At 33.6% G+C, this 14,646-nt stretch overlaps 1 protein-coding gene across 1 annotated transcript; it reads left to right on the forward strand.

Annotated features, from left to right (window-relative positions):
• Positions 1-8,982: 8,982 nt before the first annotated feature.
• On the forward strand, positions 8,983-13,889 carry LOC149188562 (receptor-like protein kinase At3g21340). Its single transcript, XM_089413045.1, has 15 exons — positions 8,983-9,194; positions 9,319-9,838; positions 10,157-10,620; positions 10,702-10,834; positions 10,930-11,001; positions 11,203-11,271; positions 11,385-11,456; positions 11,555-11,626; positions 11,834-12,063; positions 12,166-12,374; positions 12,525-12,651; positions 12,729-12,797; positions 12,931-13,123; positions 13,239-13,371; positions 13,501-13,889. Exons 1-15 carry the CDS (start codon positions 9,104-9,106, stop codon positions 13,843-13,845), a joined length of 2,799 nt encoding a protein of 932 aa, XP_089269171.1. The 5' UTR covers positions 8,983-9,103; the 3' UTR covers positions 13,846-13,889.
• The last annotated feature ends 757 nt before the right edge of the window (positions 13,890-14,646 follow it).

Here is a 14,646-nt window from a genome sequence, read left to right on the forward strand (position 1 = left end):
GAGCAAGGAACCAAGCGCAAGATAGAGGTTGGTCTCCTTTATTCTTCTCTCATCTATCTTTCATAAAGGAAAACGAAAGTAGTTTTACTTTGTTTGTTTCTAAGGTAGCTACCAGCCTTAGTGGGATTAGCAGTTCTACATAGACACTTTTCCTGGTAACACTATGGACCTCCAATCACTCTCATAGCATGGGCATGCAAGTGACTAGGGTATTTTTTAGCTAGTTCTTAGCCTGCGACCCCCGACTCTATACCACTTTTTTAGGGCCAGGACTCATGCCACTACCCAGAACTCCATGAGACTTTCAGGAATAAAAAGTAACATCAAAAAAATGATACAATTACAAATACTTGAACAAAGACTTAACTGGACCCCTACTGGCCATGAGAAACATTTTGTCAAACATGTCACAAATATGCATTCTGCAAGTCATAACAACAGATCTAAGCATAGGGGTCTCATACTTATCTGAGAATCACTAAGAAGCATTGATGCATTATCACATTAGCTGCATTATCATCTTTTAGGTCATATATTCATTGTACATTCATTTACAAATCAAAACATGATGAGATTGATACATCATCATTGTCATAAAACATGCTCATAACCAACATATAACCAACAAAAATAATAAGGATACATCAGCAATAAATGCAAAATATGAACAAGTAAATTTTCTCATAAGATACCAAGGAAAAATAATTCTTATTAATGAATGATTAGGACAACCAGGTTCAGGACTTCCATATACCACCCAAGCATAGATTGGCTTAAACAAATATTTCTTTTAGCCAATGACCCCCATGCCATATTCCAAACATGAATGTGGGACTTATAACCAAAATCAACCAGGGCTTCCCGAGGCTACGCCACCTCACCCTCAACAATAGAACTAGGCTTTACCATAATCCCCATTAGATCACTAAGTCATAAACAATAAACATACAATACTAGGATTTACTGCAATCCTCACTCAATCACTAGGCCAAAAACAAGCATGGATGCCACCAGATCTCTCCACCTACACCATGAGGAATTTGTCTATCCCAACCTCTCAACTTTACTGTGTATCCCACCATTACCAGTCAAGGAATTCCTATACCTACAAGGTCTCCACCCTCTAGTCTTTACTGCATATCCCATCCTCAGATTCATAAGCCCAATCAAGGGTACTCACCACTTAGATTTACCGTGTATCCTCCCATTACTAGTCAAGAGATTCCTAGGCTTAATTGAGGTGTTCACATTCATGATTTTTTATGTATCCCATCCAGGGGTTCCTAGGCCTTGTGATTAATCCTGAGACCACCCCTCTTAGCTTCGATTCCATTTGGAAATCCAACTCAACCACATACAAAAGAACCCACCACACCATGGCTATCCGAAAATGGAAAGGCTATGCTAAAAAAACGTTGTCACACCTAGAAAAACCCATGCCCCTAACAACAAGAAAACCAAGAACACACATGCATAGTCATGCATGCTAAATCTAGCAAGGAAATCACACATGCAAATAAATGCCTGCAAATAATCCCATTGTTGCTACTAGATCCTACTCTACCTTTCTTTAGCTTTGCTTCCTCTTGCCTTCTTTGCCTATATTGATCCAATGCTGAAGTGCTCCAAGAAAAACTCTGTTTCCAAGAGTGTGAGAGAGAGAATAGAGAGAGAGCTCCAAAACTGAACCAACAAAAGGTTACACTGGACAAAGGTACCAACTGGTCCCCGGAAGCCTTTTTATTAATGAGGCCTCTATTTTCTTCATTTTCCATTATTTTCCTTCATTTTTCTCCTCACATGCAACCTATGACCTTTCACATTCCTTTGCTCCTAATTTCCATTATTTTCACAAATAAAATGCCAAAAATGTCATTTTTCCTTTTCAAAGCCTTTGCCATTGCCTTTGCCAATTTCCTTGGCCATAATAAACCAAATGAACACCCACACTAGGATGTCTTGCCCAACATTCAACTTGGAATAATTTTCCCATAATTGTGGTTATTATTTTGCCTTTATTAACTTTTATTACATGGAATTTTCACTAGGGTTGTTACACTTGGTGGAAGCAGGATGATTTTATGAAATTGGTTGAGGAACCTTAAATTCATGTGAGGGAGGAAGGGAGCTCACCTTTAATGGTTTAGTTCTCTAATAGTCTAAAGAATTTAAAAGAAAAAAATTAAACAATGGAGAAAATCTTTAAGAGAGAAGAAAGAATTTTCCCTGAAATCTGTTGAAATAAAGATAGTTGAAATTTATGTAAATAATGTTTTAGGTGTATTCTCAGCTCAGGTTTTTCATGAACTTAAATCCTTGGAAATTTCCAAAAGAGAGTTGTTGGAAAGTGTGGTGGATCTCTAGTGCAAAAGAGCATGGCTATTTGGATCAAAGAAGGCAACTCTGACACAAAGTTATTTAACCAATTCACCAATTCAAGGAAGGAGAACAATTGTATATGGGAAATAGAGGATGGTTATGGGAATATGGCTAAATATTTCTTCGAAAAGAAAAATGTTGGTGTACAACATTTTAAACTCTTATTTACTGAAGCTAGTGGTTTTCTGATTCTTGAGATGCTCTAAACTATAAGATTATCCTCGTAGGCCATTACTCTAGAAATGAACGAATCCCTTATACAAGAGGTATTTGAAGAAAAGGTGTTGGGATCCCTATTTCATATGAATAAGGGTGAATTCCCGGAACCCAATAGATTCAAAGTGGAATTTTATCTTAGATTTTATAATCGTTTAAAGATGGATATACTGAAAGTGGCGAGGGAATCTCAGTCGAAAAGTTGTATGCATGGGGCTCTAAACACTACAATAATTTGTTAGATTCCCAAGAAGTAGGAAGGTCAATATCTTAGCGATTTCAAGCCTACATCCTGTTGCAATGCCATTTACATGTTACTAACAAAAAGTATTTCAATGAGAATTAAGCCAATTTTGAGTGATATTATCTCAATAAAGTAGTTCAGTTTTCTTAAGAACCAATAGATACATAAGGAAGTGGCTATTTCATAGGATTTGATGCATTCAATCAAAATAAAAAGTATTCCAACTATCATAATGAAGATATACCTGTCCAAATCCTATGCTAGATTAAAGTAATCCTTCATCAGACTATCTTTAATTATGTTAGGTTTCAAATCATAACTCGTAAATTAGATCATGTCATGTATTTCCCCTATCATCTTTGTGATTTTAATAAATGTGCATATGACATCCTTCTTCATGGCATCGAGAGAATCGATACAAGGTTTCCCCCTATCTCCTCTCCTCTTTCTTCTTATCACTAAGGTTCTTGGTAAGTTTATTCAAGAGGAAATATCCTTTGGGGAATTAAAAGAGGTTATTACTACAACACAGGTTCAAATATCTCAACTTTTTTTTCTAAATGATACTTTTTTATTTCTTTATGAATCAATACCATATATTTATTTATTGAAAATGATTCTAAACATATTCAAAATAATATTTGGCATGAATATTGTTTGACGAATAATTCTCTTCTGCAGACATAACTAAACTCCCTAGATCTAGTGGTTGTTCTAGAAATAACATAGACAAAAGGACTTAGAAATACCTTCTTGTAGTCAAACAAAATATTTCCTCTTATCCTTCCTTGTAAGATTTAGCTCCAACTCTAAATTCTATAAGTAGGACCTACAAGACAACTGTAACAAGAGCACTACAACATACAAATAACATGTATTAACATTTCTAAACAACGAGTCAAGAAGGCATTGTAATACATATGCATTAATGAGACATAAGTATAAGAAAACAAAGAACTTTTTATATTAATAAAAGTAGGAGAAATTACAACCCTTTACAGATCTTGACCTTGTAGGTGTATCCCAACTATCTTGTCCTTCCTTTGCCACAAAACAAGCCTTCAATCATAACTCAAGTGCATGTATGAATAATGGATCCTTAGGCACAAAGAAACAATATGAGGGCATAAATAAGAGTCTCCAAAAGCCAACCCAAACTCTATGGTAGGCAGTGAATTTATAGGGTAGATAGGGTGGTTTGGGATTTACCAATCTAGGTCTTCAATCCACATATGAGGGAGGATAAGTTCTAGGGATAGGAGATAAACCTCAAGTATAGGAGTTTGAGATCTTGGTCTAATAGTAAATAGTTAAAACCACTTGAGAAGCTTTTGGAAAGAGAAGAGTCAAAAATTATTTTTTATTTTTACCGAAATTCAAGAGCCATCACACTTAGTGTGAAGGAAACATGCGTTGGGTAGTGTAAATGCTCTGTTTACAACTTGCAATAGTGCAGGTTGCATAATGGGAGAGTGCGATGGGGCCAAAAATTAGGTTTTTAAGATGTTTAACCCAGAATTCTTGGAACTTTTGGAGAGATGATTCTCTTGGATTTATAGGGGATGAATGCAAAGTGTCAATGGATGTTGATTGATATGGCTTCAAGGCCATTTGATTGGATGTGACAAAATGACATGTAACAAATATTAATGTAGAAAAATATTCGATCTTATATGATAATGTTTCTTTTGCAGTCAAGGATTATGATGTTGAATGTTTCCTCTTTCATATATCAAATATTTAGGTTGGCTTCAATTATTTAGGTTTCTATCTTAAACCTAATGACTAAAGAATGGAGGATTTGTTAGGTCTTATTAGGAAGGTTGAATCAAGAATATTAGTTTACATCAATTGTATCCTTTCAAGAGCAGGAAGATTGATCTTGATCAAATCTATTGTGGAGAGTATACCTATTTTATGAGTATTTGATCAATCTCATTCCAAATTCAATTTTAAACAAAATTACGAAAATTAGTTGTAAATTCTTATGGTCGGGTGATAAACAATCGAAAGGTATTCCTTTGGTAAAGTAGAAGATGATTCCTTAACCAAAACTATCATGTTGTTGGGAGTTAAAATACCTCCATCTTTTCAATGAATCACTTGTAGCAAACACCATATGGAGGCTCTTGAATAACATAACTTTATGGGGCATAACAATGAAGAGTAAGTATTCTCGTAGAAAATCTAAGATTGGGCGGAGTTGATATTAATGTAATTTATGTCCAAACTCTTTCATAGTTTGGAAGGCTCTCTATGGTGTATTCCCAATTATTGGATCCTGGGTCACATGGACAGTAGGGAATGGTGGAAATATTAGCATAACTTTGGACCCTTAGATTGATCCTAGGGATCAACCCTTAGAAAACTGAGTTGACACATTGCACATAACTAGAGTTTTCACACTAGCAGATGCTCGTAATAGAGAAGTTGAGGACAAGGGAATTAAATCTTGGAAAATCATGGAGGAACTGACCTTAAATAATTAAAAGTCTCTAGAATGGAAGATTTTGTTAACTTACTTGTTTCATCCATGACCAAAATTTCAAATGAGGACAAAAATAACCTCACTTGGTCTAAGAATTCATCATCTAGGGAGTACACTACCAAACATGGGTACCAATCCCAATTCAAGTCCAATTTTAGTTGTGAGGTAACCTGGGCATGGAGTTTCTTATGAAAGAGAAAAGGCCCATTGAAATGCAAGTTGGCCCTTTGGTTGGCTCTCTCCAACAAGTTGCTGGCATGGAGAATGCACTAAAAAGAGGTCGGATCATCCATAGCCGATGCTCTCTGCATAGATTGGAAGAAGAATTAGTTAACCATTTATTTGTGAATTGTCTCTTTGCTGAATAGTTCTAGTTATTCATTGTATTTATGTATGCTCCTTCCTCCACTCCTTGGAACAAGTTTTCACTTGCAAAGATTAGATTTCAAATAAATTGGTTCAAACCTTATATCTTATTCTGTTTTCCTATTTCATTTAATTCTCTCATTTTAGCTCTTTTCATTTGTGTTATTCAACTTTACATTTTGGATGATTTTAAATTTTTTGTTTAATCTTTATTAATTTAAAAATTGAATTGTAAGTACTTAACGTTACATTCAATGATTTAGATTCATTTTGGAATCATAGAGGAAATGGATAAAACAATTAGTTATTTATTTAGTAAATTAATAACATATTAACCTTCCATTTAGAATATTTTAAAATATTTTAATTTTTTTATATTCCAAAATTTATTTATTAAATAATTTATCCATATACCTTACTTTGCCATTCTGATTTAAATATCTCAAGCATTCATTTATTTTTAAAAACATTATATATTTTTTAAATTATACCATTTGCATAATGATCTGCCTATGCAAATCCTCATGCTACATTTCCTATTTCTTTGAAATTTTTTATTGTTTTTCCAAACATAAACTAAATAAATTCCATCTTTTTCCTCTAAAATCTCCATACACCTCTAAACTGATACAATATTAGAAACTGATACACTTCATTCCATAGAGTGGTAGAATATTAGTAAGTTCATGATATCCTTTCTTTTGTCAATCATTTGGTTTGTGAAATTATATACAGTGTAAATTTGAATATATTTTATAATTTGTTCGATTTAAAATTTTTAACGTCTTTCTTAATATAAATAATTAATTTATGAGAGTGCTTTAAAATAAAAATAAAATTTTACGGAAGTGTGAGACGTAAATTAATTTGTTAAGACATTTCTGATATGAAACTCCAATTTAGCCTTCTAGATCCACGTAATATGACCTGAGGATGACACACTGGCCAATTTCTATAGTCACCAATTTTTCAAAATTAAATAAATTAAAAATTATTAAGCAAATAAAAAATCTTATTTGTTCAAAAAAAAATAGAATTTGAAACTTTGTAATATTAAAAAGATAAAATGATTAATAATAATTTTATTTTAACTTTTTATTTTTAATTTTTTTTAATGGTTTATTCTAATATAAAAGAAATGTTATATTATTTAAATATTTTGATTTAACTAAATGATATAAAAATAATAATAAAATAATTATTAATTATTATTAATAATTAAAGTAATTTAGATCAATTTTAACTCTAAATTTATTAAACGTTAAGAGGGATCAAATTTCTGGGGTTGCAAACATTTTTTCAAGTTTTACACTCAGAAAAGAAGTTTGTACCTTGAAAGATTTGATCCCTCCGTAGTTAACAAATTCATTCTGAGTTAAGATAGTTCGGGCCACTATAGAAGGGATGTTGTAATGTCCTATTATATTATCTTATATTATCTAATTTTTACTTATTGACTTAGTCAAATTATATAAAATTTAAATTAAATTAAATTAACAAAAAATAAAATAAAATAATTATTAATTATAATTATTAATAATTAATAATTAAATCAACCTAGTTTAACTCCAAATATATCAAGCCCCAAGAGGGATCAAATATTTGGAGGTGCAAACCTAGACCCACAGTTAAAATGGATATACGCTTATCATATAATTTGTTGTTGTACCAAAATGTGCTCTCCATCAAGTACGGAAGAGATGTTCTAATGTCCTATTATGTTATGTTGTTATCTAAATATTTTGACTTAATAAAATTAGCTAACTTTCATTACATTTGAAAATAGTAAAATTGTTTTAATATTGTAATATAGTATTAGCCTTCCCAATAAAAAAACAAAATTAATGTATCTGGTTATTATCTAATTTATTTATAACTAAATTGTGTAAACTTTAATTTCATTTAGCTTTAATGTAATACTTAAAGGAACATAATTTTCCAAACTATAATTTAACTTCGTATTTAATGTTATATAATTATTTTTCATTATGTTTTTAAGTAAAATAAATTCTAAAAGTAGTTAACAACATATAATATAATATAATGCTGGAGTTTAATAATTATGTTTTTTTGCTATAAAATTATGAAAATATAGGTCACATTTTGAAAAATTCTAACAAGGATTTTTGTAAATCCAAGTAAAAGCTGTCAAAATTCATCATTTTAGTTGCCTTAGAAGTTTTTAATGATGCTAAATCTATTTCCACAATAAAAACATGATTCAAATATTGTATCTACAATTTTTTTTCAATTTTTTTTTATCAAAATTCCAATCACTTTTAACTATCAGGACAATTCTTTAGCCTTTGCAAACAACTCCTAATATAATATAGATAAAACGTCTTATTCTTTACGCATATTCAAGGAATCTGAAAAATATTCCCTAATTTTTCGTCCATGTTTAATTCCAAACCCATTAGGAACAGAGACAGACAGTTGCCCACGAGTAGCTGAACAAGAGCATCATGCAGATTAACGGGAATTACATGTAATCATCATGAAACTAGCAGCCATACGCAACAGATATGCGCTGGGATTTCTAAGACCCAATGACATTATTGATGTATCGTACGTCGACCCTTATCATAAACATATTGAAACAGTTATTTGACTAGACTAAGAAAATAATTCAGTCAGCGACTTTTAGAATAGTCTAGATTATAGATTCGTAACACATTTGGAACAATGGCAGACAGATGACTAGAAGCTGAACAAGATCATCATCCAGATTAAGAACGGGAATTGGAAACTTAGGGCATAAGCAATAAGTTTATGTTTGGGATTTTTAAAATTCAATGAGAATATTGATGTTTTTATGTTGGGGAAAATTTATAATAATTTAGTTGTTAAATTAATTATAACCGTTTATGTTTGGGATTTTTAAAATTTAATGAGAATATTGATGTTTTTATATTGGAGAAAATTTATAATAATTTAGTTGTTAAATTAATTATAACCATTTTTGCTTACGATTATTTAAAGAAAACTACACTACTTGAAATAATTTGTGGGTGATGATAAAGACAGATTTTCATTCATACCATGTCAAATACTTTTAAGCCAAATAGTTTTAAAGCGTTTTCCAAAAAAAAACTAAACCAAACCAGATTATTGATATCATCATGCATCCTTTACCATAAACACATTGAAAAAGTTATTTGACCGGACTAAGCAAATAATTCGGTCCGCGACTTTTCAGGGAAAACAGCCGGATGAACCTTTTTCATGTGGAACTTTCGTATAAAAAGTCCCATTTTCATTGATTTTAAATATTTTTGGGCTTCATCTCCGGTTGATCGTGGACAAGCGTCTTCAAGCCCTTGGGTTCAGATTATTATTCGATATACTTTCAAGCTTCCTCAAGCTTTGGCAGAAATCGTTCAGTGTGCTACTTCAATATTTGTGCAACAATGGGAAAACACAAATATAGCGAATGTTCAGTTTGGATATTCATCGGCATACTCGTGGGTTCATTACCTGTTAATGTTACCGCTCAACCAGGTTTCTGTCGAACTTTTTAGCATCGCCGTCTCACATCTTAGGTTTTTAGTACTCACAGCTCAGTTCATATTCTTTGTTTTAAAAGATAATGTTTTAACCATAGATTTAAATTATGGCGTCGCAGGTTTTATCAGTATCCTCTGCGGAGGCCAAGCAAATCACACTGATGAAAACAATATAAAATGGGTCACTGATGATAATTATATAGACGTCGGCCAGATAGCGAGCACCGGAAACGCAGGGTTATCATTTTACCTGCAAAATCAACGGTTCTTTCCAAAGCCTCTGAAAAAGGCTTGCTATCAGTTGCCGATAGACTCCAACGTGTCTTACCTGATCAGAGCATGGTTCGCTGGAAATAACGGCGGATGTCAAACCGACTTCACCTTTTCTTTGGAGACATTGGATCTGTTATATAGGGTAGAAATAGCTGTCGGTCATAGTCCAATTTACTATGAATTTATTTTCGTTAGTTCTGGTAGAGTGTTGTATGTTTGCTTGACCAGAGCCTCCGAAGGTTATGATCCCTTTATCAATGCTATCGAGTTGAGGACCCTCCGAGATGGCATGTATGGACAAGCTAAAACAGGATCCTTGTTGGCAACAATGTCAAGGAATGATGTTGGTGGACATTATACGGTTAGGTGAACATAATATAACTTCATATATGTTTTATTTACGGAAATATCAGCTACCAATCCTAATCGTTCCAATGGTTGTTAGAAATATTGACTAAAATGTTTTTGAGATGTGTTACTGAATTCTGTTTTTGTGTATTTCTTTTGTGGTTTTCCTGTACAAGCTGAAAAGGGTTGGGATTTAAGGAGATCTTTCACATTGATACCGGATATGCCCCAAAAATTTCTGATGTGTGATGGTTAATTTTTATACGCTACCTCTGCCCAGCTATGTTATTTTTTGATAGCGACTGACTGGATAGATTTGTATGATGGCTTAAGCAGGTATCCCCATGACAACTTCGACCGCATCTGGGGAGCGTACTGGTATTCGCCAGACTCTTATGCAAGTTCGCTAAAACCCATTTCAGCAAACAATACCAAAAACCTTCCTCCAATTAGTGTCATGCAAACGGCAAGGGTTACGAACCAGGAAAGCCTTGGAACAATTATAGGTCCATTTAACGGGTCTTGGAAATCATTACTGGTGCTTTATTTTGCTGAGATCCAGATGTTAAATATGTCTGAATCGAGATCTTTTTATGTGGAGATAAATGGGAAAAGACGGTCTGATATCATTACAATTGTTCCTTATTACTCTGCCATGGAGCTAGCAATTCCTTTTGATATAACAAATTACTGCCAATTTGACCTGTACAGGGCCAAATATTCTACCCATGGCCCTATACTCAACGCCTATGAGCTTTTCCTGATATTGGATACAGCACAGGCAACATATCAACAAGATGGTAAGTGTCCTAGCTATAATTCCTATACTGTAATTACAGAAATTATAAGTCAATTTCTAACGAAGTAGTTCTTAAACTCAGTTGAAGCTCTTGAGGCGGTCAAAAGAAGGTTTGACATAAAAGATTGGATTTCTGATCCTTGCTATGTGATGGAGTGGGAAGGAATTGTCTGTGATAGCGATAATAACTCTTCGTTCAAAAGAATTTCGGAAATGTAAGTTTACTTGTTCAATTTGTTTAGAGTTAACTACTTCGCCGAAATTGTAAAACTGAAATGATAACACCGTAGCATAGATTTCTTGATGACAGAAATTTATCAGGAAGGAATCTTACAGGATTGGTACCCGAGGATTTTGGAAGGCTGAATGCAGTACTTAACTTGTAAGTAGAATTTTATTTTCATGGTGAAAATTTCCAATAGACAACAAATACACATGGTTATTAGCTATTTCGATGAAGGCCACAAAAGGACCGTGCGTCTTCAAGTTGTGGTAAAATTAGTCATTGCGGTCATTTTTAAACATAGCTTGCTTTTAATATTACAACGTACTGGCAATGATCTATTTGTGTTGAAATTACCAGGTCACTTAATAATAATCATCTGACAGGACCTTTGCCAAATTTCTCCAATTTAACGAAGTTGGAAAGATTGTAAGTACTCCTTTCTAAACATAAATGTTCAGTTTCTTGGTCCTTTATTCATTAGCCATGTAGAATGCCATTTTTCAAAGGAAAATGCAGCCATTCATTCGCTTGCTGCGCAGACATCTGCAAGACAACAATTTCAGCGGTGGTGTTCCGGAGTGGCTCTCTCATCTCAAAAATCTTAAAGAGTTGTACGTCTACCTTTTTTTTTTTTTTCTTTAAGTCAAATTGAAAAGGAAAATACTGCTGGGATCATATAACTTTTTTTAATTTTTTTCATTTGTGACAGGTTTATAGAGAACAATAATTTTAGCGGTGTGATTCCTCTTCAGCTTCTGGAAAAGCCTTCATTGGAACTTAAGTAATCTAATAACTTATACTTTACTCGCTGTATTCGGAACAAATTCCCATTCTGATAGTTTGAAGTTCAGAATTAGTCAAGGAATTAGGAAACGAGTGAAAGTTTGCATAATCTTACTGAAGTAAACTCTTACCTTTCTTACATGGAAAAAAAAAAAAAAAAAACTCGTAACGTCACTAAAAAAATTCTTCATTTGGTGTTCTCCAGCTACTCTGGGAACCACTACCTATGTATGCATAAAGGGGAATGTGTCAAAAAAAACTCAGGCAACCACTACCTATGTATGCATAAAGGGGAATGTGTCAAAAAAAACTCAGGCAACCACAAGGTTGTCCTCGGAATAACACTAAGCGGTGCTGTATTAATGGCTTTAGCGTCGATGGCCGGTATTGCTGTATACTGGAAAAAGCTTGGAACAAAAAAGCGTCTTAGTGAAGGTCAGGAAATAACTTGAAATTTAGAAAATTTTAATAAGACATAGCGGAAGTTTACCATATGAAACTGCCTACCACATTTTTTAATGCTTACCTGGATTGCAGAATCCGCAATGATGATGTTGCCAAATTCAATAATAGCCCGTGCCTTTATTTTAGAAGATATAGTAGCAGCCACACAAAACTTTAATCGGAAAATTGGGGAAGGGGGTTTTGGGTCGGTGTTCTTTGGTCAATTACCGGAAGGAAAGGAGATAGCCGTGAAAGTGCTCTCATCGTTTTCCAAACAAGGAGTTCGCGAGTTTATGAATGAGGCAAGTCTGAGATTCTCAAAATATGTAATATGCTTCAATTTATGTATGTGTTTATTTATATTGATAGTATTTTTTCTCCACTTATATGCGACAAGGAAAAATAATAATGTATAGTAATTAAATGATGTAGCTTGATTTCTTGATTAACAGATCGATCTTCTTTCTAGAGTCCATCACAAAAACTTGGTGTCTTTACTAGGCTACTGTAATGATTCTAGAGAGCCTATGCTTATCTACGATTACATGTCTGGAGGGTCCCTAAGGGACCGCCTTTATGGTAAATATATTTCTCACACATATTGTCTAATTGAGTTGAAGCATAATATTACTATTAATTATCAATTTATTTTCCAGGACCTGGTTCAGAACTTTCCAAATTAAATTGGAGAACAAGGCTCCAAATAGCATTTGATGCCGCCCAGGGTAACGTTATTAATTCAGTGTATTTTCTGTGCAGTGGATTTTTGTATAGATGTTACTGTTATCTTATCTTACAGAGTACAAAAGGTGCTTAAACATATGTCTCCTCTGATCCACCTGCAATTTATGTTTGAAGGTCTGGAATACCTGCACGTGGGTTGCACTCCAAAGATACTTCACAGGGATGTAAAGACCTCTAATATCCTTCTAGACAGCAATTTGAATGGAAAATTAGCAGATTTTGGTCTGTCAAAGATGATGGCAATTGATGGGGACGCTACCCATGTTACCACTACGGTGAAAGGAACTCCAGGATACCTGGATCCAGAGTAAACTATACATATAATTTGCACTCTCTTCGCAATATTGTTGAAATCTAATGAAATCTGTTAACTATGAAGGTAGACGAAAACGTTAATTTTTTGTTGGGAAATGTATTGACAGGTATTTCCGCACTCATATGTTGACTGAAAAAAGTGATGTATACAGTTTTGGAGTGGTTTTGTTAGAAATCATATGCGGCAAACCACCCATAAATGTACAACTATCTGAAGAGGAACGTAACCTTATCCAGTGGGTAAGAAATCTGTTACATTTCGCTCCAAATATGCAGCATTCCCCACTTCACAACATGAATTATGATTTGGAAGTGTATGACTAACAATATATCTTTGTTCTTCTGCATTTATATATATGGAATGTATAGGTAACGACGTATGTCGTAGATGAAAATCCTCCCGATATAGCGGCAATCATAGACAAGAAATTGGAAGGAAGCTACGACATGAGATCAATCACGAGTATTGTCAAACTAGCGCTCAGATGCGTCGAGGAAAAACCATCATCCAGACCCAGCATGAGTGAAGTAGTGGCAGATATAAAGGAGGCTCTCATACATGAGAATGAGCGTACTGCTGCTCTTTCAATTTCGGAGGAGACTGGTATTGAACATGGAGATGTGCAATCCCGCCCCCCTCGTTCACCGGTGGAGTTTAGTAGATCCAATGATGGAGGTTGTGACAGTTCGAACATCCTTCAAGAAGGAAGATGAATGGGAATGTAAAGAATAATTGTTATTTGATATAGACTGATCATGCATGTTAGAGTCTTGTAATTATCTTGTTAATTCTTTCTTTGGTCATTGGGAGTGTATAATTTTTTTTGAGTTGAATCATATTTTTTATGGTAGAAATTTATCTAACACTATAAAAAATCTTCAAAATACTCAAAATTTTAAAATTTGATAACTATAACTTAAATTTACAAAAACCTATTCCAAATTTGATAGATAAAAGCATATAAATATATATTTATAAGCAGAGATGAAATATGAAAGACAGCTAGCTGAGCCACATGCTGAATACCAAGAAGCAATTAAAAACAGAAAACCACAAGTTTCATTAATTTCTTTACTCAATTACATCATGCTTATATAGGAATAACACTTAACTAATTCCTAACTACTCACAATCGATTCCTGTTCAACTGCTCATAACTACTTCTATTTCAACTGCTTCATAACTAACCATTTCTACATTATTCTCACATCCTCCCTTAATGGAGAAATGGATTTTCTACCATACCTAACTGACTTCTAGAACTTGTACTTTGAACATCATTCTCTAGATTGATCTAACTACTGCATTAACAGAGGGTCGTTGGGATTAATACCTTTCTACCACTCCCCCTTAATTCCAACTATATAACAAACTATATATTCTTAATGATGACGACTTTAACTTCAACTTGCCTGCTGGTCTAAGTCTCAGCTAGGCTTACAACAAAACATTTCATTTTTGTCTTCTTATTAAAAGGTCCATGCTTGTTCCTTTTCCATTGCTGGTGCAGTTTC

This window comes from Pinus tabuliformis, chromosome 3_1 (genome assembly GCF_031772625.1).
Source record: "Pinus tabuliformis cultivar Carrire ecotype Pingquan chromosome 3_1, CPIR1, whole genome shotgun sequence".
Classification (NCBI taxonomy): Eukaryota; Viridiplantae; Streptophyta; class Pinopsida; order Pinales; family Pinaceae; genus Pinus; species Pinus tabuliformis.